Below are 24,829 nucleotides of genomic sequence, written 5' to 3' on the forward strand. Positions count from 1 at the left end.
AACCTATAAATATATGCACATAGATCTATTTCCACATCCTCATATATAAATATATTTACATATGTACATGCCTTTATTTAGACCTCTATAAATGCCCTTGCCTCCTGGTTCTTTCCTTGATTTCCTTTGACTTTCCTCTCATCTGTGGGAATGAATTTTGTGAGTAGTAATGTCTGAGTCTTCATTGCTTCACAGTGAGCTGTCATCCAAAGCGGATTCAGCACCTTTGAATGGCAGTGTGCTATTTGGTGTTTAAAGTCGCTTTGGCATCAGACCAAATCAGCCCCCTTTGGCAGGTTCATCTGACCGTATGATCTTGGCTGTATTCCGGACCCATCAATGCCTCAGTGTGTCTGTTCGTTTGGCTTTATTCTGTAAAATAGCAGTGAGACTAATGCTTAACTCAGAGGGCATTTATGAGGATTGAATGTGCCAAAGCAAGTCCTCAGTCCTTGTTAGTTATTTATGCATTTGGCTCTTGCTCTTGAGGATCCATTTACAAAAGAAAAGGACTTCTCGGTTTTCCAAGCCCGGGTCCTTCACCCGTGTTGAGAGGGAACAGTAAGCCGACTGCCCTCCTCCTTTCAAGGAGACCTTTACTGATGTGACCACTTATTCTCCAGGCATTGGCTGAAGACAATTTATCCACCTCGGGGAAGCCACAGATCTTCATTACTTGAGGTCTCCTGACCTGTGCCAGTTCAAGGCTTGTGACTGTGAGGTGAAAGGATCTGTGCACCATGAGCAATCACCAGCCGTACAAGCTGTCTGTCTCTTCTCAGGACATATTGATGAGGCTGTATGTACTGGGTAATTGAAGCAGACTTCCCTGTAGCTGTTAAACCCGTACAGCTATATTCTTAATCTTCTTAGCAAAATGCCAAGTGACACACCACGGGGAGCTACTTACTGCAGACCTCTGAAGTCCAACCATCGCTCTAAATTATGAAGGCCACCTATTTCATAATGACCATCATTAGGTCTCCAGGGAAAGACTGTCCTCATCTTTGTGGAGACGTTGGGTCTGATATGTCTGCTCTTGGCAGCTGGTATCACATTTGCATGGAAAAATTACACCACAAGGTTGATGAAATGGTATTTGGCTAAAGAAGAGAAGGGAGGGGTGGGGGCGGGGGCATCAAACATGTCCAATCGAGGACCATTTTTCATTTTGTTATATGGATTCTGTTGTGTGACACAGAGTGTTTGTAAGGTCCTTCAGTGGAAATGTACTCTGGTTTAAACTTGGCCTTGAGCTCATGCTGACACACAGAATTAGCTTTAAAGGAAATGAAATAAACCAAGAGAGAGAGAGAGAGAAAGTCATCATCATTATTCAATCAAGTCTCAATCACTGTATGTTTTCGCCAACCCCACAGCCCCATGATTAAATGCTAGTCTGTCGTCAGTATTCAACTCATCCCCTCTGCCCGCTTCTTCCTATTGGATTAGATTCATTTCGTCCATGCTCCCAGGAAGCATTCCTTCTGTGGGGCACTTAGTACTGACCACACTGAATTGTCACTGTTGATTTGCTTTCTCTTTCAAGACAGACTACGAACTCCTCCGGGATAAGGGTCACGTCTTACCTTATTTCTGCAACAATACTTTGCTGGGCATACAGCAGTACTCATAAATCTTGAACGAATAAAGCGGTTACATGACTGGTTCCTTAGCATGAGTCTAATCTCAAGTACTCAAGAAAGACTGGCCCGGCTCCCCAGTAAGACTGGCCTGGCTCCCCAGTATGAAGTAGCTGTGCATTCCTGGTCCATTATCCCATGCCACCATCCCCACGGGAATCATGGTTCTCTGCAGTCATTTAAGCTGTTTCTTATTGCCTCCCCACATAGAATTCACGCTCCAGGAGGATAGGAACTTGGTGGTCTTGTCCATTGCTTTGAAGCTTTTTCTTGATCTCCTACTGCCCCTTCTCACGGAGTCTTCTATTCTTGCAGATTCAGTACTTTATAGGCTGCCCTGATGGGAGGTAAAAATGTGGCTGCAGTGAATCTCATCTAGAACAGAGGTGATTGAACCCGACCACCAGAGGCCCCAGTAGAATGAGCTTCTCAGGGTGTCTGTTCAAGTGTTCAGTGATCCCCTGAAATAATATGCAGAATCGCATGCTTTAGGGCAGTTTTGCTTGAGAGAAACTCTAATAGCTTTTTATCCCATTTCCAATCAAGGCTATGGCCCAGTGATTTCCTAGCGCACGCACTTGAGTAGGAAAGCAGTCATTGAGCCAAGAGATAGCTAGAACGATGCTCACTGTTGTTTTTTCTAGTCCAGCACTGCATTAAGGCAATAAGTAAGACCATTGTCCAAACACCCTAAATGTTGGCTGCAATGTTTAATACTGCTTAGCTTTTTACAATTATAGCTTTCTGGTTGTTTGTAAAGTCTGGTAAACATGTCAGAACTGAAAATAAAGATATGGATTACCCATAAATCCCAGTTCTCAAAAGCATGATTTTAATATATGTCCTTCTTTCCATATAAAAATGTGTGTGTACACCCATACATGTATCTGTTTACACACACATATATTAATTATAAGCTCATATCTGATGTTTGGATTGTAGCCCATTTTTCCTGTATTACTTCATTTGCCCACACCACTAGATATTCTTCCATTTGTCTATGACTTCATAATATTTCTTCTGACTGGCAGAATCTCTTTACTCAGCTCTTTGTTCTTGGAAGTTCAGGCTGTTTCCAGTGTTTAGCTTCTTTAGATATGTTGTCTTGGCCGTCCTTTAATACCTGTTTCCACAAATTTCTGATCATTTTCTTAGTACAGATTCTTAATGAGGAAATTACTGAATCAAAGCTCTGATTTTAAGGCCCTTTATGTACGATTATGTGTTAATAGGTTTTGGAGCAACAAAGGAAACCACTGAAGTCTGAGATTAAATGTGTTCATTCAGAAAGGAGTGGGGATGTCCTCTTTGACATCTGAGACTGGCCTTTGACCAAATGTTCCTTTCAGTGGTCTCCATTTACTTACTAACTAGCTCTCGCTGTCTGTCTCTCTGTCTCTCACATTGTGTTAGCTGGTCTCCGGGAACATTTTGAATGTACCATGTTGCTTTGCACAGCTTTAAAGAATCCTTTCTGTTAATGGCAAGTAGATTAGTGATATAGATTTGTAGATTTGTGATGTAGTGATATAGATTTGGTACCATTTATATATAGATAGATATAGATATAGATATATCTAGCATCATTTATTTGAAGACCCACATTGTATATGACAATAACGTTAGGATCTATCCTTTCTGAGCCCTTTGCATTTAGCGGCATTCTTTGAGTTAATGAGTTAAATTTGGCATTCTCACTTTTTTCAAACCTGGGACACATTTGGTCCAGAGAAAGCTCATCTGTTTCCCAGCAACTCAGATCTTGTTCCTCTCAGTGCTTGAAGTGCAGCCCTTGGCTTCTGTTTGGTTTCCCTCGATGGCCCAGCTGCGCTAGGCCCCTTCTTCCTGTGTCCTTGTAGCTGGGAGAACAGGCACACGTCTTCAACTCGATAGGGTGCTTAAAGAAACTCTACTTGTGTATATATATTCAATCTTTGGAGAAAATGAAGTAACTCTTACAGATTATAGAGGTTGGAGATTTAATACTGCAATAAAAGATTCTGAAATTTGTCACATCTATCTTGAGATAAGCTGATTGGGTTTTGTGTATTGTGGCCTGTGTGTGTGTGTGTGGGTGTGTGTTTAAAAAGAAATAAAGCTTTTCTTGTAGAAGAGACTAAAAGAGTCAAAGCACCCATAATCTCACCATTGAAAACCCTGTTTGGGGATATAATTTACTGACCTTTCTTTCCAAATGCATATGCATTCCTTTATATTGTTATATTTCTCCTAGAATTGTTTGCATGCAGCTGTTACAAGGTTCTGCCAAGAATAGCATTCTGCCACTTAGTTATATGAGAACATGTTAGTGAGATACTTTATAGCCTTGATTTTAAAAGGGCAAGAGGTTCTCCCCCTCCAGTTAAGTCGGTCTGTTTTCCACCATTATAAGAGAAGCTGCCATTTGTTTTCTCCAAAAGGACACCATTTTTCCCAGGGGAACTTCAGAGGTTTAGGGCTCAAACTTTCCTCACCTCTGTTGATAGCACATAAGCTCACACTTTGAAGGTCTCTTTGAAGTAGCATTTGTTGCCTTCTAGGTTCCAGGGCAGATGGTGCCATGGTTGAACTCTTTCTTCCACTCCCTTCCTTCTTCTAAATGGACCAGATGAGCCCATTAAGATAGGTGCTGATTCCGCCTCCAGGCCTCATCTGGAATAAGGGGCACAGTTTCCATAACATGAGCTCCCTGCTGCCACAGGGTCGACCTAGTGAGCATGTGTGCTGCGGGGAACCACCCACCTGCCAGGAGATGTGGAGTGGTGCTGAGTGCTGTAGCACCCAGCGCTGGACAAGCGCCATCGTCTGTGATTTTCTAGGCCTTGGAAACTTCTGCCAAACGATGACCTTTTCAGTCCTTTCCATTAGGTCTCCCAGCTGTTTACAATCCCATGGGATAGTTTTGGCTAAAATAAATTATAAATTGTAAAATGGAGGTTTGTTCTAGCATTCATATTTATTAGATTTTAAGATTTAATGACGATATGGACCTAAAGCAAATCTTTGACTTTCTTTTTCAAAAAGCAATCAAGTGAAGTCTCTTCATTTTGACTACTTAAATATTGATATGTGGTCACATACATACCCCCTTTTTTTTCTCCCGTGGCTTTGTAAAATTAAGGTTTTAGACAACCAGGTAACAGAGGAGAAAATCCCTCTGTAAATTATATATTTGTGTGTGTGTGTGTGTGTATGTGTTTAAAACGTCAAAAATATTCATGAAGACAATAAAATGAAAAGATAATATATGTAAATTTCCAACAAACTTCTTGAAGCTGCCTCCTGTATACACTTTCTTTCTTGGTGTAAAATACAACAAGCTGTGTGGATTCAGCAGGGCTATTTGAGAATATTGTCTAAGATTGCTTCCTCAGAGGAAAGAGTGTCCACAGAATAATTGGCCACCATGCTCTTCAGGCCTGGTTAGTTTTGAACAGTTAACAGTGGAAGGACCGTTAATTAATGACCACTTATTTTTAAATTGACATTTTATTGCCTTAGCGAGATGTGTCAAAGGAATTCTAGCTAAGGCTAAAGCTTCCTTAAACTAGTCTCACCAATCCCCGCCCCTCTGGCTTGCCCCCATGATCTGTTTTTTGTCTGACCTGTATGTGTATGTGCAGGGGACAGGCTGGGCGTGGGGCTGAGGGTGTAAGCATCTGTATCCTATTGTCCCTGCCATGCTGCCGCATGCTGCGTGTTCTCAGTAGTATCTTGCTTTGGAGATTGTCCTTTTTGCACTGTGTGGGGAGAGCTCACATCTTTCCACCTCTGCAGACTCCCTGTAGCTTGGCCGCCCCCCGCACTTGAGAGCTTCCAGCAGTTTTCTGTATACCCTTTACCTTGCACACTGACGAAGCTTGGCAAGTACTTAGAAAATGAGACGTGCCCTTTATTTTATATGTGAATTCTTCAGAGGCAGGGAATTTTAAGACTGGCCCAGAGGAATATAAATAGCAGCCTGTGGATTCAAACGGTTTTCCCTTACTTCTCCCTAGCCGGGCATCCTTTCCCAAGGTGTGCAGCAAGTCACCAGAATCTTGAGCAGCATCCCATCCAAACAAAAAAAGCAATGAGGTTTGTGTGTTCCAGTTAACGAAGACGTCCCACATTAATGTGGGAACCAGCTGAATGTAAAGTTGTAATATTATATCATTCTCAAGAGTCACGCAGTGGCCCGCACTCCTATAGCATAATGTAATTCCTGAAGGAAATTCTATTCATGAACAAACAAAAGTACCTAATAAGTATTTGTTAAAACATAATGGCATACCCAAGTTAGGTCAGATCTCCATAATCCATGCCAGAATGCTCCCCTCAAGTCATTTTGATATTTCAATACGCAATTACATGAAATGATTTTCTCTAGTGGAAGCCAGAGAGCCATCACCTTTTCCTTTCGAAATGATCTATATTAAGCAAAGAAGGTGAAAGGGGTGGCCATTCGAGGGCCGACGCTGTGACAGGGACGAGGCTTGCAAACATATTGTCTCATTTAATTGCCCCAACAGTCTTCCGGGAATGAGTCTTCCTGCGTCACCAATGAAGGGACCAGGCATAAAGACCTCGAGAGCAACTTGCTGAAGGTTGTCTGGCGGGTTGCTAGCCTTGCAGGAGGATTACCCTTCTGCACTCTATCACAGTTGCTCTGAAGGTGGTCCTGTGACCCCTTGCATCTGAATCCCTTGGGAAATGTGTTGAGACTGCAGGTGCCCAGGCCTCTGCGGGTGGGGTCTGAGCTTTGCTTTGGAACCACAGCCGAGTCTTCCCTGTGCACCCTTGGGAGGCCTGAGTGCTGCTCCACCAGGCCTTGGTGACCTCCTTCGGGGACGTGATGAGCTATGTCAGCAGAGTGCCCCCATGCCTTTGGGAAAGAGTAATTCTCATCCTGCCCTGCTGGCAGTAGTGCAGCACCTTGGCAGTGGCCATCTGGGTGGTTCTCTGCATTCTCACCCACTTCCATTTTCTTGATTATTTGTGCTGCACTTAGCGTGTCTGGTGGTTCACAAGCAGCTTCAAAAAAGAAGGGTTATCATTGTTTTCTTAAAAAACAACATCAAAAAAGGCCATTGCAAAAAAAAAAAGAAGAATCTTGTGTACCTTTTGTAAGGGTTTTAGACATTAGAATCTACATATTTGCATTCTAAATCCTAGCAAACAAGCAATAAAAGGGGTGGGGGGTGGGGGGAGGCTCCTTGTGGAAACTCTTGCTTTAGAGACAGGAATGCTGGTGTGTCTTTCATTTCCTAGTCTCGGCTTCCCCTCCTGGAAGTGAGGCAACCAGAGTCCCTTCCAGAGTTTGCCTTCCGAGTACTAGCCAGTCTCAGTGGCCACCTTTGCTTCCTCCGCCTTTCTCTGTCTTCAGGATTATCTTTTCCTCTCAGCTCAGTGAAATGTCTCTCCTTCACTCTCGTACTACAAGCTTTCCCCTGGAGGGGCTCGTGCGAGCTTGAGTCCTTCCCACCAAGCTGAATAAACAGGAGCTCGCTGGTTGACTGACAGCCACGGAGAGGTGTGCCGTGAATCGGAAGGATCTAAAACCAACTCGGATGTGTGTTGATGCTCTAGCCTTCTGTGCTGGCAAAGAGCACCTGCCTTTGTTTGGGTGTTCAGCTCCTCCAAATAAAGAAGGCGTCTCCTCTCCCGAAAGGCAGATTTTAAAAAGAAAGAAGAGGGGAAAAAAGGAATCCTTTTAACCTTGCCCTCCTTTGAAACTAAAGATATGCCCCTTCCACTGCCCTGATTGGTCCATTTCCACTGACAAGTGGACCGGGTGGAAAGGAAATATCCAGGACTTAATTGTAAGTTCAGTCTCTCTTAATCCAGAAGAGCATTTGAGATTCTGTCCAAGTGTTCAATTTCCCAGGCCGCTGAGGTCTGTGAATTTCTTTTCCCAGCCTCCAGGCTGCTGCAGTACAAGTCAGCATAGCTAATGCAGATAGATCTGCTGCCTCTCGCTCTCCTCCTCCTCCCACTGCTTTGATTCGATATGAACAGCCTGGTAACTCCGATGCTGGGGAGAAATCTGACATAACTCTGCAGATGGCTAGGTAGCCATGAAACACCTGGGGATTGTTCTTTAAGGAAAAGGTAACATTTACATGCTAATGATGTCTTCCCCCCTCCTCCCCTTCCTTGTTGCATTTTTTTCTTCCAGGGCTGCCAGTTCCAAAGAAGAGCCCAAAGTCGGTAAGGACTTCTCAATTACTTGGTGCTTGTTGGGGGGTGCGGGGGTGGGGATGGTGGGAGGGGATGCTATCGGCTTGACTTCACTAAATGTACTCTAGAGTGGATCGGGGAGACCCGAGAGGAGGGCTCTTTTTATTGAGTTCTGGGGGAAGGTCTGTTTGGTACGGAAGGTATTTGGGCTGGTCTTTAACTGTGTAGTGGTCTGTGGGCAGGCTGCAGAAGGAGCTCAGATACGCAAATGCCTGGTTGCCATCCTGCCTGCATAAGTGCGAGTTGTAACTCTCCTTCTAATGGATGAGTCTTTCTGCTGTTTTAAGTTGATACAAATACCGCTGTTTCTTTGGGGAAGAGGGAGAGGAAAAGACAAAAAGCTCCACCTTCTTCCTGGGTAGCATCTCTCTCAACTGGTGTTCCCAGCCATTCACAGGGGTAAAGTCTGCTCCCGGGGTTTTCTTAGGAAAGAAATGATGAATGGCTTACAAAAGCAAACGGCCGTGGGTTTCAGGAAGAATTCTCTGGATTGTATACATGGCTATGTTCAGCTGGAACAATATCCACAGCCCCAGCCCTTAGAATAAGACATTTCCTTTCAGGGACAATGCCCTTTGTTGTTTTGCTAGCTTTAGCAGCATTATACTGCAGGTAAAAGATTCTTTGGGGGAAAAAAAATCAATGTTTTGCTGTCCTTTCTAATTTGGCTTCCCTGAAGATGCATTACCTACTTGACACGTTAGTTAACAGCGGAAAGCTGTCGTGTTGGGCTTGGCGCTGTAGCCTTCTGTTCTCCGAGTCCTGACTACCCATTGAAATGCTACTGGAAAACTCAGTCTGGGGACGTGGGTGCCAAGTGTAAGGGGCATTAAGGTAGCCGGGGCTGTTTCCACGTGGCTGAAAAGATTGGGGGTGGGGGTGGGGGCGAGGAAGCAGGTAGGGTGCTATGCCACCCTGGAGCAGGGAGAGCCTCTCGAACTTTGTGGCTCCTGGTGCCACAGCTGTTTCCCTCCCCCTGTCTCCAAGCCTAGCATAGAATCCAGAAGTTTCGACCAGGCGATGAGAGAGGAAGCTTCCTGCTTTCTGAAGACCCGCTCCTAAGTTCTCCAAAGCGGAAAAGCGGCAGTAATTGATGGGCTATCAGGGGCTCCATGCCAGGGTGACTGGGACATGTGACTTTGGGGCGATTTCCCTTGTGGGTGTGGGTTCATGTTCAGACAGCGAAGTGCTAGTAGGTGCCCACACTGGAATGACAGCTGCCAACACACGTGTGTGTGTGTGTGTGTGTGTGTGTGTGTGTGTGTGTACCTATCACTGGGCCGAAGAAACATATTCAGGCTTTGGAAAAACAGAAGCAAACCTGGAAGCTGTTTCTTATGAGCTTGAATTGGTGTACACCTTCTTCTTGGCTCCTCCCCCCCTAGGCAGACCAGGTTAATGCCTGGACTCATGATACGCACTCCATACGGAATGCAGTCTTGACACGGACTGTGTTGGAGGGGGGCAATGGGGACTTTGTACAGACATCAGGACATCAGGTAGCAAGGTGGCCCTTTTGGTGGTTTGCATCCCAATTCATCTTACTGTGCCAGATAATTTCTGTAGATTCATTTGCATCCCTCCAGCTGGAAGTGTTCTGGAATCACCTGCTGAACTCAAAGGGGGGCATCAAACAGGTATAGAGCCTGCATTCACCAAGCCAGTTAAAAGAATTCCCCATGACAGTTTATTTTAGTGGAAGCCGTGTCATTAGCAAGCAGCAACCCAATTACCAGGGCTGCATTCCTAGGGAAGCAGGGATCTCACTCAACTGCTTTGCCCACAGTCTGCTGGCTCTTAATTACCACAAGCGAAGAGGGTGGTGTGCTGCTGGGTTAGAGAAGAACAAGCGCCCCACCACCACCACCCCACCGCCCAAACTCAGCTTGGGGCTGGTCCTTGCCTGATTTCTGTGCCAGAACAGGGATCATGGTTTTCACAGCACACCCTGGCAGCTGCTGTACCAAATGTATGTGTTTGGGGCAGGGAAGCAAGTACCGTATATACTCGTGTATAAGCCGAGTTTTTAAACACATTGTTAATGCAGGTTTTGTGGTAAAATTAAGTGCCTCACCTGCTATTTGGGTTGGCTTATACTTGAGTATATACGGCATATCATGTATGCCCATCCCACATTGCTCACATCTGTGATCAGTGGCAGCCCTGTACAGGTGGGCTGAAGGCTGTGTCCTCTCCATGTGGATTTGGATGATGTCCTTCCAGAGAGACAGAAGGTAGTGGGCTTTTTCTGGCGGGTCACAGTAAATCCAGGGGAGGCAGAGTGCTGCCATGGCCCCAGAAAGCCATTGCTGTGATGACAGTCAGAGCCAGTTACACTGTCTGTGTAATTCATTCAATGCATGTTGCTTTGCCTGGGTTGTGGTACGCTTAGGGTGAAGCTCTGCTAATTACTATCTCTTACCCTAGGAAGCAAGCTTTCCCTTCTTTCTTTCTTTCTCTGTCCTCCTTAGATTATCCTAACAATGCTGCCTTGCTTAGGAGGCCCACGGCTTCCTTTTCCCCACTTTTTTTTTTTGGAAGGGGGGGTAATGTTTTCTATAATTGCATTTATTAGAACAGAAGGACCTGTCTTTTTTATCTTGTTGCCCTTCTTGGAGCAGCTCCACAGCTTACTCTTAATAGGCAATTCCACTGACTAGATTTAGTTTAAATGTTGAGTTTGTGGCTTATAAACTCGTTGGGGACAATGGCAGTACCGTAATAACATTTTATTAATTTAATCCTTGAGTTGCTATAGCATCAGGGACTCCTCTGCCCAATGGCAGGGGCAGCAGTCAGGCATATTTGCTGTCAGTTTACAGACCCCGCTGGGAAACAGCTTTCCTGGCCTGACTTTGTCATCCTGCCCAGGAGGTTCTTTAACGGAGGATCTCTGTGTACGTCGCACCCCCGGGGGCTTGTGTGTGAGAACTTAAAACACTGAGTATCACAACAATCCCTTGATTTGAAGTCAGCATCCTCTTATTGTTCCATTAGTTCATATCTCATTGTTCCTTTCCTTCCTCCCTTCCTTCGCCCATCTGTCCATCCAGCTGTCAATTCACCCATCATTCATCTGCCCGTACATCTACCCATCTGTCCATTTGTCCATGCATACATTCATCGTTCACTTATTCATTTATCTGTTTATGCAGCAAACTGATACTGAGAACCTACTCCCAGTCAGATTCAGTAGGAGGCCCTGGAACTATAATAAATAAGATGGTGACAATACCTTTCAACTTAGAGCTTACAACGATTTGTCGGTTGTTCCTTTAAGGAAAGTCTATCGGCACAAATTAACACAACTGTTTATGCCTTCACTCATTTCATCGATAAGTGTTATTGAGTACCTCCCATGTGCCAGGTCTAGTCCCAGCATACCTGCAACAGGAACTGACACAGAGGGCATTCCTGCCCTCCCAGCACCTGGGAGGGACAAGCACCAATCACACAGCCCTCGCCTCAGCAGTCTGGTGAGCATTCAGTTTTAAGAGTTAACAAAACAAATATAATACAGAACCAGATGTAAGCGTCATGAAATATATTGAGTTCCTGATGCCAGTCACCTCGGTTAAGTTGTCACACAAGAGGCATATAAAAAGGCTCAAGATTGAGTCAGATGTTCTGACTGAGCTAGGAATTCTTTGGAGATCCCTGGTACCCTAGGCAATTAAGGAGACCACATTGTTTGCTTAATCATAGTGTCCAATTGAAGGAAGCGCGCCATATCCACTTCCCCAGGGACTGCATAACGTCTCTGGTGGAGTTTGCATGTGGGGGACATCATATGCTGTGGAAGGCATTCTCTTCAGCAGCCTCAATGTAGCAAATGCAGCACGCTGAGCGGTCACAAGGACGGCAGATTTCCATTCTGCTGTCTTCTGCCCTCTCCCCTGGAAGAGATGCTAAGAAAAGTGCCCCAAACTAGTCATTAAGAGAAGTGAGGGAGAAACTGGAGAGTTTTAAGTGCTGCCTCTCTCCGGTATTGTCCTCGCTGTCTCAGTGCCCATCTCCCTACCTTCCCCCTAAGCTTCTCAACTGACAAGCACAGCAGTAATGGGACCAATCAGTGCTCCTTCAAGCCACAAGGAGCGGCAGTAGGGAGGAGGAGAAGGAGCTGGGCAAGGCAAGTCTGTGGAAGGTGCAACGTTTCCACACTCCGCTGCTAACTAGAAGGTTGGTGGTTGAGTCCAGCCAGAGGCCCCTCTGAAGACAGACCAAGTGATCTTCCTAGAAACCAGCACATTGATTGTACTTCTGTGGGTGGGTAAACCAGGTGGAGCCAACCTCCCAATGGGGGGGGGGGGGTGCTTAACAAGACATAGAGAGCCCTAGGGGAGAGTACTCCCCGTATCGGTTCGTAATGGGACACGTTGACCTAGCTTCTACCCAGTGTTGTGCTATAGACTACCGGGACTTTAGATTCTGCCCTTTGATGCACACAACGTCCTTCATAGGATTTGATGTGTACATCCCACTAAGCGAACCAGGCTTCACCTCCAAAACCCTTGTAGCCAATTTAAGGAACCCATAGAGTCCCTTGGACTAAAAGCTAAAGCACCCTGGTGTGAGAAGCAGCAGGTGGCAGCCACCCCAAGATTATGGAGCTGATGCTCTTTGGACTTCAGTCTGTATCTCTTGCTTTAAGGGAGCCCAGTGAACGGCAGTCTGGGTCTACCATACGCTTACTATTGTAATGTTCTCATTGCTTTCTTATGACATGTATTAGTCTGGTAGGCCAGGTGCTGCCTTTGTGAATGAGTGTCACTGAGTTTGTCCTATCACCACCCCCCCAAAAAAATTCAGTAACAAAACTCTGGAGCACAGCTCTGCTGTGACACACAGGGTCGCCATGAGTGGGAGTTGAACTGATGGCCCTTGGTTATTGGTTAAGCACATTTCCGGCCTCTCACCTCCTGCAACAACTCACGTTCTTGACCCTCTGGGACTCAAGAAAATAGACTTTGTTCATTTTTTCCTTCTGTTTCAGATTTCTTTAAAACATGCACTGTGAACTAAAATTCATTTTCATATCCAATCAATGCTTTTCTTTTCTTCTCCCTTAAACCCTCTTGCCTGCCTTTGGGGAAGAAATCATTTGACTTACATCCATAAGTGATGGAAGAAAGAGGCAAAAAGAAAGGCTGCCCTCTGCTTTGGCTTGGACTTGAGTCTCTGGTTTTCACACAACCTTTAATGACATTGGCCTAATATCTCATCAGCACTTGGAGTTTTTCCTGCTGTCCATGTAGATTGCTGCAACGGCCTTCAGTCTTGGCAGAGAAGTGAACTGTAAATAATTTTGCTCTAAAATGGATCGATTTGTCATTTTTAAGCCACATGAATTCTTTTCATCATTTAAGCTCCTAAGTGCTGCCTGTATTCATTTGCTCTTCCGAGCAAACATTTTCAGTTCACTTTCTGAGTACCTCCATTTCAAAAGGATTCTATAAAAGTGGTGAGCTGATTTGCCCACCCCCACCCCCACACCACCACCACCATCACCGCTTCATTTCCGTTTATAAAAACCATTGCATGTTTCTCTGGCCTGACAATAATAAGAGAATCATACGTTCTGCAGAGGTTAACACGTATTTTATTTTGAAAAGTCTTGTGACAGCGTTTCAAGAGCGGTGTGTGGCCAAGGACTTTCATGGGGCATTCAAAGCCAAGCCCATGTCCTCTCGATGGTGAGCTAGGATTTGAGACTCAGATGAAAATCTTGTTTCAAAATAATCAGTGCAATAACGTCCACTTCCATGCATGATACCTACTGAAGCCAGTTACCTGGGAGGTGGAGGTCCTTTGTCTCTGCAATGACCCATTCTTCTCTCTGGCACCCAAAGGGTTTTGATTTCACCATTCCTCTCCATTGTCAATACTACTCCCTCCTGTAAACCACTCTGCTCCCTCATCTGCGCTTGACCAACCCTCTCTGTACTGGTCTTTCTGCTTCCACGCTCTCTCCCCTCCAGTGTTTTCACCGCCCAACAGCCCCAGCCAACTTTCTGGAAGTAAGATCTTGGCATTTGGCATGCCCTTACTTTAGTCCCATTAATGGAGCTCCGCCACCCCTTGCCTTTAAAATCACAATGGAACCAAACTCATTATAACGGCCCACGAGGGCCTTGTGCTACCTGAACTCCAAGTTCACTGCAGTGCAGCCTGCTCCCTTGCTGCACCACATACCACAGTACCCTTCTTTCTGTTCTTCAAACATTCCAAGCTCATTTTTGCTTAGGGGACGTAGCACATGCTACTTCTGTGTATGAAATGGTTTTCCAGAGATTTCTTTCCCACTGTCTAAAGAACAGTGCATAATGTTAGCAGTCTGTTATGAGTATTTGATCAATAGCCATCTGCATGCACACACCCTGGACACAGACTCAAGAACAATAGCATAGAATTGTGTCTTTCAGATGCTGGCACATAGTCAGTGACCGGTGTGTGTTTGTTGGATGAGTGAATAATAGAGACTGTAGTCTGGACTTTCTACCGTAGGTATTGCAGGTGCTTCACCACTCTTAATGTTCTTGCTTTGCACGGAGGTACTTTAACACTCTTGAAAGTGTATCGTTTCCTTCTTTTGGGTGGGTTTCACACCTAGACAAATGAGGTGAAAGACAATCACATTACATGCAAACTTGATCCTGTGCTCTGACTAGTTCAGCAGTGAATTCCTTCTCTTGCCCTGAGTCTTTGGGAGGTAAAGACTTGCTTCCTGAAGAAGCCACGAAGGTGACTTTAATTGGGACAGTATAGAAGCACTGCCTTTCTCCTGGACAGTTTTGGACTCTAACCAGATAAAGGACAGCATCATAGCGAATTAGCATGCTTGCAGGAAATAAAAGCCTTATTTCAAACTTGTCCACACACAGCAGAGCTTCAAAACACCCAGAGTGCCAGCAAGATATTAAACACAGGACATAGCTTCAAATAAAATAGTTTACATTACTGAACTTGAGAATCCTACAGAGAGGTTAAATCTGATTGGGAAAGAAATCTAAGAAGAAGCTTCTAGATTAGTGTATATGTGACCAAAGTGGGTGATATGGTCCCCCTCAGGGGTACTGAAATAATCCAGAAGGGCTGCAAAAGCAGGCACTTAACACTTTATCCTGCATTATCCACATGGTTTGCAGTTCTAAACTACCAGCAGCTCCGTGGGAGAACGACTGGGCTTTCTACTCCTGTAAACTATCTTGCAAACCCACAGGGCATCGCCAGACTCGAGAGCAATGAGTTTGTTGTTGTTGTTGTTGCTTTTATGGTATGGGCTATAGCACAAAAGTTCTGAATTGCCAGGGTGCTGAGTAATTTGTTTTCTAGAAAGGAGGCAGTTGGGCCAAATCTTGTGGGAACTTATGGTATAGAGTGGGCCAAGTAAGGGTAGTTTTTTGATGGCATCGTTTTTGGACCACATTCTCACAGTGCTGCTTTTCTTTGATTTGCCACAATTTAGGGACAACTTTTAGAGGATGTCAATTAAAGGGACACAGAGATGCAGTTTGGCTGAGAGGCAGTTTCCCTAAGCCCAGTCCAGATCCTATGTATCATTTTGTGTTAAATTAGACATCAAGGAGCCATTTATTAGAGGGGCGAGAAGGAGTGTTGTAATTTAAGAAGGGGCCTACGTGTTTCCAGTGTTGAGACCCACTGAGACAGTAAACCGGAAGGAATTTGCCTCCTCCATGTCAGCGATGGCCCTATTGTCATCTGAAGACAGCTTAAGGGCCTTAGAAACACATGTCAGGGCTTTCAGAATGTGTGTTGAGGGGGTGCGGGTGGGGAGGGGCAGGTACAGGTATATGTGGTAAAGGGCATGCTTGGTGCGTTTGTTTTTGTTTTGCTTTTACATGAGAAAGGGCCGGCTCCTTTGTAACACACTCAGATGAGTGGGCTTGTCACGGGTGTTTTTCTCCAGCCGAGGAAGAGAGATCTGAGTGGGAAAAGTTCAAATTGGGTGTCGAGGGGCAGTAACCCAAGAAGAGGTATGTGCATGTGGTCTCCGTACTTTGGGCCCAGCAGACAGGAGCTTCAAGATAAGCCCACACAAGCAAGATGAGTGAGAATACTTCCTTCAGGTTGGCCTGCGGGGCAGCTCACTCTGCCTTCCCCAGGGAGGCTCTGGGAACAGTCTGGTGAGCTGGAGCTCCCAGGGGTAGGGACTAGCTTGCAGTGGGCAGTGAATTTGTTCTTGATCAGCTGACCCGTCCACATGGCATGCACTACTCATATGAGGAAGCGAAAGAACAGGTAAGCATTTGAAGTAAGACATGCAACTCGCAGGGTAGACTTCAGGGCGTCCTTTGGTTTTTGTTTGATGCTCTGTGTCACTTGCTTTTACAGTTAGAATTAGAATATCGTTTCTTTCCTAGGAAAGTTGAACAAAAGTAAAACACTCACAAAATCTAACAATAGCAAGTAAGCGTCTCCATGATTTCTATTTACCAAGGTTCCTTTCTGAATGAAAATAGCATTACCTGTTGTCTTGCTTATAAGATGCATTCTGTGTGCACTGTACAAATGCAATGTAAGCACTCAGATGTAAGCACTCAGAGATAAGAGGAGGGCGAATATATAAGCCCACTTTCGGAAAAATCTGCTGGTGCATTCGTACGAATTGGACTGCCACCAGGTATGTGCTTTTATCACCTTTTGCAAGACAGCACGGAGGAGAACAGCAAATCCCCATGCACATGCACAAGAGAATGGCATTTGTGCCTTTCATTAACATCTTTTTTTCATTTTGAAAATCTTCAGCATATCCCCAGGGGCAGCAGGGAGGCAGTTAATGCCCTTCTGGAGAGAGGAACTATTGGAAGTTGGCAGACGAGTGCCTGTCCCGTGTCTTTGCGACATTAATCCATCCAGGTTTGGCTGAGCACTTCCTCACGAAGTGATGATTTGAGTATAAGAATGATGCTTATCCCCAACCTAAAGGAATGACAGGGTGTTCTCCTGACATCTTCTCCAGAGTATCTTGGCCCCTTGGACCGACGTGAATGAAACATCCGTGCAGTTTTACTAAACCTCTGGGCCAATTTACCCACCCCCACCCCACCCACATGCTGAGTATGATTATAAGATATCTGTCTTATCCTCATTGAGCCCATGCCAAACTTTCCTCAACTCCGAATCCTTGCCAGGACCCGTATTTACATTTGTAGGCTGTTGTAACAGTCAAGGGCAAATGGAGTCTTTGTCCACTTAGAACTTTCTTCAGCTACTTGTTTCAAAGCAAGGGATGGATGGAGAAATGTGAGGGTCCTCCGAAGTGAAATGAAGGAGGCCATCGAAGTTTATAGTAGGACGAAAGCCAGAGGCTATATAGAGTGAGAATGATGAAGGACAGTCTTAAGAGGCTGGTGTAGGGCTTGGTGGAAATTTTAGTACTGTAAAAACTTGAGAGAAACAGAATAATCAAGGTCAATAATCTCACAAACTACTTTGAAAACAACAAGCTACCTACAAGATCCACACGAGAGGAGCTAGGTTATTTTCCGCCCTCTACCTCTTGAGGGTGCTCTTGAAAACAGACAGATAGGAAGACCTGGTATACCTATTATGGGGAGGCAGGATCCCTAGATGGAATAGCAGGCCTTTGTATTTTAATGAGTAAAACGAAACTCCTTAGACTTGGCTTTTATTGGAGAAAATAAAAACCAAATAATGATCTCATTTCTCACCAGGTAAGTTGTCCTCCCACCAGGTTTTACTGTTCCTTCAATCCCCATTCAAACAAAGAAATTTCATAAAATCCTAAGGGTCTTTGCTGAACAGGTTTTACTGAAATTTAAATGAAACTCTTCCCCTTTGAACACTGGTCAGGCTTTGACAAGTTGAGACTCTGAAGATGTTTAACCCCCAGTTCAGCCCCATCTATATCATTTGACCTTGATCTTCAACCAAGAGTAATGTCGAGAGTTCAAGACGTGAGATTTTTTTATGCCTGCAAAATATTGATTCGCTAGGAATTATACATGCTGTTCATAAAATATTTATGTACCTTTAAGTGTCAATGAACGCATTCTGGGCCTGATTTTCAAACGATCCAATTCATGTCTTTGGGTTTCTTGTAGTCTGGAAAAACTGATAATTAAAAAACCATTAAGTGGAGTAGGGCATCGTGTTATGAAAAGGTGCCAGGTATGGAAAAGGAAGGCACATTTTAGCACTGATTGTATTTCTTCCAGTTGTTACAGGTTTGCATTTAAGCCACTTGTAATATTTCGGGTCACATTTTATAAAACAACAACAACAAAAAAACGGTATGAGAAACCGATACATCTTGTAATAAACGAGACTAGTGGCTTAGCTGTGATGTCAATTAGATTTGTTTCCTTACCACAGCCTAGAGAGCAGTATAGTTTGTGATTAGGGCTTCCCCTCCGGCCCGCCCAGCTCTCTGTCTGCCAATCACCTGGGGATTTATCTGCATTCGGCGCTCGCTGGAGAAAGGTGGAAGCCAAAATGTTGTTGGTATATTTATGCATGTGTGTGTGTGGAAGTGCTGAACAAAGACAAGCTCACGGAAAACACCCACTCAGAGAACCAATAATAACCGCCTCGCCTTGCCTCCTCACTCACTGCCTTTCAGCATCCACTGGAGAGGAAAGACAGCCACAGCAGTTCCCAGCACAGCGTGTCCAGCCACCGGAGCCTGCACGCGGCCTCCCCGAGCCACAGCGCGCAGGTGCTCCCGGAGCACCCAGCCGCCGAGCCCCCCGCACCCGATCCGACGGACAGCTCCGGGCAGAAAAAACCAGATCCTTTTAAAATCTGGGCCCAGTCCAGGAGCATGTATGAAAACCGACGTGAGTAGCACCCTGGCTCCCGCCCTCCCCAGGCTTCCAGCTCTCTTGAGGCTTATCCAGGATGAAGCGTTCTCAGCTTAGAGGTAGATAAATTAAGGTGCCAGGTGAGGGCTTCTTGGAGCGGCCAGTAGACTCTCCTGGTTGTTCACGGAGGGCCATGATGTCTTCGTTGTGGGCTAGCGGGAGAAATCCATGGCTGGATACAAGTGGATGAGCCACTGTGTCATTAATTCCTCCTGAGTGGAGACACTGGCAGGCTCTGGAATCACGCATTGTGAAGCAGCGCAGATACACAATAGAACATAAATATGATTGGCTTTGATTACAGAGGCAATGAGAGGAAATGAAATACTTTCTTAATGGTCTCTTGATTTTTACCAATACTGGTTTTAAAAAAAATCGTTTTTAATGCCATTATCATTTTTTTCTAAACTGTCCTCTTGAAAAGAAGAAAAGCAAAAACAGAGTGGGCTGTGCCTTAATTATTTATACGGTTGTTAAGTATGTTCCTCTCGCTTTTACCTTCACTATAAATAGGAGCTATAGTGAAGGTGTACTTATCCTGTGAGCTCTCACTTCCTGGCTTGTAGCGCATAACGACTCTTCCCCCCTTTCATTTTCTGCTTAAAAAAAAAAAAGAGGTTCAATGGTTTCCGAGGGATTTCCACTGTATATAACATTCATGTATTGTACCAGTGAGTGCTGTGAAACGCTGCCGTGCATTTGGTGGCGTAGACTGGCCTCCTTTTGCCGTGGTTGCTGTTGCTGGCATTTGCCCACGAGTGTTTTGTGGGGAGGAGTTGACTGTGGCGGACACTCCCTTGTGTCCTGGCTTTGGCATAGGGTAGAGCGAATATAGAATGATGGAAGAGATTGCTTTTGTCGAAGGAAGCGCCTGAGAAAAACCAGAAGAGAGAAAGGAATCATTTTGCCTCTCCCCTCCACCCCTCGCCTCGGGTTTCCTCCTAATCAGAGCTGTCCTTACCGCTCAGGCCCAACTTCCAGGTCAAGGTCTGTGAGGTACTCCGGCCCCTTCCTCACCCACTTGGACTTGGCTTGATACATTTCCCTGGGTGCCTACAGCATGCCTTGAGGGACTTCTATGTGACCCAAACAAAACAGGCGGAGAGGCCAAGCATCCCTGTCAGGGACAAGGAAGCAAATGTGGAGGCTTGCTGGGTACCAAATAGTAGAAGTCACTCAGAGCTCCTGAGTGACCCCATACTGTCGCGGTGAGGAACGGAACAGGTAGTTTGAACAAAAGCCAGGTAGTAGGTGAGTGTATTTCATTCATAGGATAGGACTCCCTCTAGTTTCCCAAAGGAAACACGGTTCCATTTGGATCAGTTCTCCTAAGGAGTGGATTGTAAGTATGAACTTTGGTCTGTCCTCACTCATTGACAAAACACTTTCCAAGAGGGCTGTGGCCACGCCCACTTGTCAGTTCTCCCTACCCAGCCGGCGCCTCCAACTTCAGTTGCTGCTGGCGTATTCCTTTATTAACTGCACCCCTGCTTTTCTCAGCACAGCCCACATGTGTGACAGAGCTTTCCAGGGAGGAATCAGTCTGTGGGGAAATAAACAACTGCTGCCAGGGCACCAGGCATGGACGGGAAAATTGAACATACCTGTTGAATAGGACACTCCGGCTCAAATGCCACACTCATCCTTATTTAAGCAAAATTTCTGAAGAACATCGCAATTGCTCAGGTAGCAGCCAGGCCCGAATATTCGGAAGAGTGTCAGTACCAAATGGGCCCCTCACCTCCTCTGCCATGTAGGGGGTGGGCTAGAGCAAGCGGCACAAATGAGAACCCACTTCTTTTCATGGGCAGATGGCCCAGGAAACAAGGCCAGATTCGTCAGTAAGCAGAAGCAAGCCTGTACTTACCTGGCTCACTGGGTATTCGGTCCTGTCACCGATGGTCCATTTGAAAACAGGCTTTGATTCTGCAGGAAGGTGCTGCGGGGTTGGGAAAGAGGCAGATGCCAGCCGTACTTAGAAGCCAAATTTATGATACCGTGGGGAAAAAATGTGAAGTTGCTCACTCCTGATTAGTACTGAACTTGCTTGTGTGGACCTTGCTTATTTGGCAATCTGACACTGATTAGAGGCTTCGTAATTGAGTGGTAACGGCAACTTAATGGAAGTTAAGCTTCACATGGATTTCTCCCTCATTGCTAAATGAGGGTAGTGTTGAGAGGTTTCCCTCGGTGGTAACTATTCTGTAACTGCCACCGATTTCCTTCTTTTGACAGTCCCTACGCATGAACCAGCGGCAGCCTTCTCTTTCCATCAGCATGCCCTTGTATCCCCAGATCCATTTTTACCACCCCCTTGGATTGTTTTGCGGTGTTTTCCTTTGCGTGTGGGTCCCCTCATTCAAATTGACCCATGCTCCTCCCCCCAGACACTACAATGAGCGAATAGTGCAGATCAAACAGAAAGACTACCGTCAGCCCCGTCCCCTTTTTGTTGAAGAGGTAGTTTCCTTGTATAGTATTGTATTGTAAAAGACGATGTGGCACATGAGTACAATCTCTGATGGAATTTTTTCACATAGTCTCCATAATCTGAGAAAAGACTACATTCTTGATGTGGCCATCTGTCAAAACAGCAACCACATGAATCAGTGTGAACGGCAGATGTGTTCATGAATCCCTTTGAAGGGTTTAAATGGTTAATTAAAAAGCAAAGCAGAGAAGGCCTTTAAAAGCCATCTTGTCCATGCTGCCTTTTCTCTAGATAGCATCCTAATTGTGCATATGTCTTTTTAAAAAGACAGCAGTGCAGTCTTATTAGTAAGCAAATGCTTGGGAAAAGAACTGGTACCCAAGAATATTTACAGAAAGAACTATAATGCTTTCCATTGAATTTTTGTGTGCTCACAGGATAGTTTGCAGGGGGGGGGGGAGCTCAACACGACTTATTCAGCAATATTGTAAACCTGTCATGCTCAAGAGAGATACGCTTACAAATGAGGAATTGGTGTGTGGGCATCTTTATCGCCATGAGTTTAAGAAGCTTGGGCGTGCATCGAGATTTAAAGAGCTGTGATGACAGTTCCTATTTGTGTGTTTGTTCAGATCTTAGACAGATCTGATGATTGGTGTCTCTATAAATATAAGACTATTCTTGTTTCAGCTGCCTGGAATTCACCCTAACAGGTCTTAGTACAAGTCTGAATTTTCTCTGGAACTTGATATTTTTTTCCAATTAATGGAGTAGTGTAGCAATGAGACAAGTCCTATTTAATTTTTTTCTTTAAAGAAATAATGTAGAAGAACCTTCTAAAGTTCTTGACATGATTAAAACAAGGTCACATAAGAATTCATACTCCTAATTTAAAATGAAGTCTAAGGTGGTCATTGAAGTTTTCTGAAATTCTTACGGTACAATGGCAAAATACTAGCTTTTTGACCAAAAAGAAAAATCACCATGAATAAAAGAAAAAAAAATTTTCAGTCAAACTATAGTCTTTCAGAATCTACAGCCGCCACGACCTTTAACTGTGAAAGCTGAACTGCATGCTGCTTATCAATCAAAATGAAATTAACATGAACTAAGAGAAAGCATATATATGACACTTTGCAAAATTGTGAAATTAATATTCTAGCCATGTCACCTTCGCCTGCATCGGGATTGAGCAAGGGTGAGAGAGAGAGAGAAATCAATTCAACGAACTTTGGAGAATGTCAGAGTAAGAATCCACTGGAAACTTTTATTTTCCCATTGTTATTCATCCTGTTGAGTGTCCCCACTGGTCTTGCGGGAGGGGGGGAGGGTGCCTCGGGCAACACTCAGAAAAGGGTGGAAGAAAAGGCAAAGCCACGAGGGAAAGTGCTCACTGACCACAGACGAGATGAAAAACAGTCACCTGCACGTCTCTGTAGGAATGGAAGCACCAGGGCTTCTTTCAGACCTGGTGGTTCCATGCGTTCTAGTTACCAAGGGAAGTCTTTTGAGTGCTCAACGGTGTCTAACTGCCGAGACTGCTCCCAACACAAAAGCTTGAAATTAAGAAACCTGGGCAAGATGATCTTAGCCCTATTTCATATCACCTCACTAAATTTTAAAAAACGAAAGATATTATTAGCAGAAAGATGATTCTACTCTGCTATCTCCTAAAAACTCCATTCTAATAAAACTTGACCAAAATCAAACGAGCTAATACTTTGGGGTGGGTTTTTGAGAAACTTCAAATACCTCCGTGACGAAGAGGTATCAGAGGCAAAAGAAGAGATTCTCTAATCCCACAATACGTCCTGCCGGAGTTACATAATGAAGTAAATGGCGTTTAGTTCTGGAACCATTACAAACACTGGACTACCCAATGTCGAGCCAAAAGGCTTCCTTTGTGGCATGCCTGTGAGTTGTGCCCCGTTGGTGAACGATCCTTGATATCTTGGCGTCATTGAGCATCTTCCTTTTCAAGAGACAAATACATTTGCCATTCTTGCCCTGAACCTGTCACAAACAAATGGTCTTTTCTTATGGACTAAACCGTATGATAAGCCTAGGTTTCTCGGCCACAGCCTCTCATACCACGAGGAGCAATTTCGGCAGGGACTTGCTCCATTTGGTATATCACTGCAGGATGGGCAAATGTCCCTGTGCTAAATGAGGCTGAGAAAACCGGGTCTGTGCTGGAGGTCTCTGCAGAGGCAGTTCCACTCCGGTGTTGACAGAAATGCCACGTATTAGGAAGATGTAGGCAGGCTCCGCCAGCAACCCCGCGATGACTGGAAAGCACTTGCAGACGACTCTGGTAATAATCCTCTTGCTCAAGTGAACCAAAGACAGAGCCATAACTTGATTTAATTTGTTGTTTCAATGAGGCTATTACGGCCAATACCCTTTAACTAGCTACTCAAACAGAACAAAAACATTGTTACCTTAGCTTGCACAAGCAAATATTCTCAAATTGGGTTTATGGGAGTTCTGTGAAGCAGCTTAGCTTCATGTTCCATGACATTTTACAGCTTAGCCTCAGCAATTATAATAAGGGCACGTTGGATAAAAAAAACCTGACTCAAGCCATGGTATTAAGGAAGCTCAAGAAAAAGATCAGAATCAAACATCTCTGACAGGTACTCACCTGTTCATTTCCTTTCCTCCCGCTCAGATTATTCATTGTGCATTTTAAACTCCTGGGTGGGTCACCAAACGGACAATGCTCACCACGTTAACATCTACACTACCCACTTCCTGCATCCCCATTGGAGGCAAATATAATCCAGAGGCCCCTGTGCTCCTTCAACCCCAAATCGAGCTAATTAAATAAACCAGAAAAATATTGGAAAATCTCTCTTGGGGCAGCAGCATTTAATTTTTTTTAATCTTAAAATAAAAGCAGTGTCATTTTATAGACCATAAAACATACTGTGTACACATTGCAAGATTAAATAAGAATTAAATAGAAATAACCCCCTTTTATTGGCCTCGTTAAGTACTAAAGTGGTATATAGAACAAATTCACATACATTAAATATTACGGAAATTACTGTAAGAAAAATGAGATTTTCATTTTAGAGTCCTGGAGCACTGCTCAGTTTTCACAGTAGAAATCAAGTTATTGGATAATAAATTAATACTTGCAATGTTGAAAGATTATAGGCAAATCCTGGAGTAAAGCAGTTAATCACTTTATCAATGAGATAGGGTTCATTAATATAGAACTTTTTTTGTCATCTTTGACCTTAACGATAAGGAAGGCCACCATTTCGGGGTAATAAAACTAAAATCATAGTTAACCTCGTAAATTGGGAATATTAGGATGCTAGTAATATAAAAATGCTAGAAACAATGTTTATTAGTGATTAAAAAAAACATCCAACAGATCAAATACTAGCACTGCTGGTCTTGATTATTTAAGGGAGTAAAACTGACTTAAGAAGATATCTGAAATCCTAGCACCAGCTTCTGCTTCCGCAGTTACTCTTGACTTGACACGAGCTGTCTTCCAAGACATGGTCACTCCGTGGAGGTATATAGCACGTCACCACTCTAATTTACTTATTTGCCCTTGCAACACGACAGTGAGGAGTAGGCTCGGCTAACTGAGCTTAGGGGCAATCCTACCTCTGTCTCCGTTAGGAATTATCAAACAGTGATTAGTCCTTGGGAAGAAAGAAGGGGCTCAGTGG

The 24,829-nt window shown here is 44.6% G+C and overlaps 1 protein-coding gene across 17 annotated transcripts in view; it reads left to right on the forward strand.

Annotated features, from left to right (window-relative positions):
* Nucleotides 1–24,829, forward strand: part of MAGI1 (membrane associated guanylate kinase, WW and PDZ domain containing 1) — a 758,591-nt gene that overhangs the window by 703,595 nt on the left and 30,167 nt on the right. For 11 of the 17 annotated variants that reach the window (XM_045289931.1, XM_045289933.1, XM_045289932.1 and 8 more), the window contains 3 exons: nt 7,801–7,832; nt 18,466–18,682; nt 22,300–22,383. In XM_045289931.1, coding sequence (XP_045145866.1) covers nt 7,801–7,832; nt 18,466–18,682; nt 22,300–22,383 — 333 coding nt within the window. The remainder of the gene's footprint in view (nt 1–7,800; nt 7,833–18,465; nt 18,683–22,299; nt 22,384–24,829) is intronic. The other 6 variants (XM_045289927.1, XM_045289928.1, XM_045289929.1 and 3 more) reach the window with 1 other exon arrangement.

This window comes from Echinops telfairi, unplaced genomic scaffold (genome assembly GCF_000313985.2).
Source record: "Echinops telfairi isolate 266 unplaced genomic scaffold, ASM31398v2 ScPeMD7_31;HRSCAF=116, whole genome shotgun sequence".
In the NCBI taxonomy this organism is placed as follows: domain Eukaryota; kingdom Metazoa; phylum Chordata; class Mammalia; order Afrosoricida; family Tenrecidae; genus Echinops; species Echinops telfairi.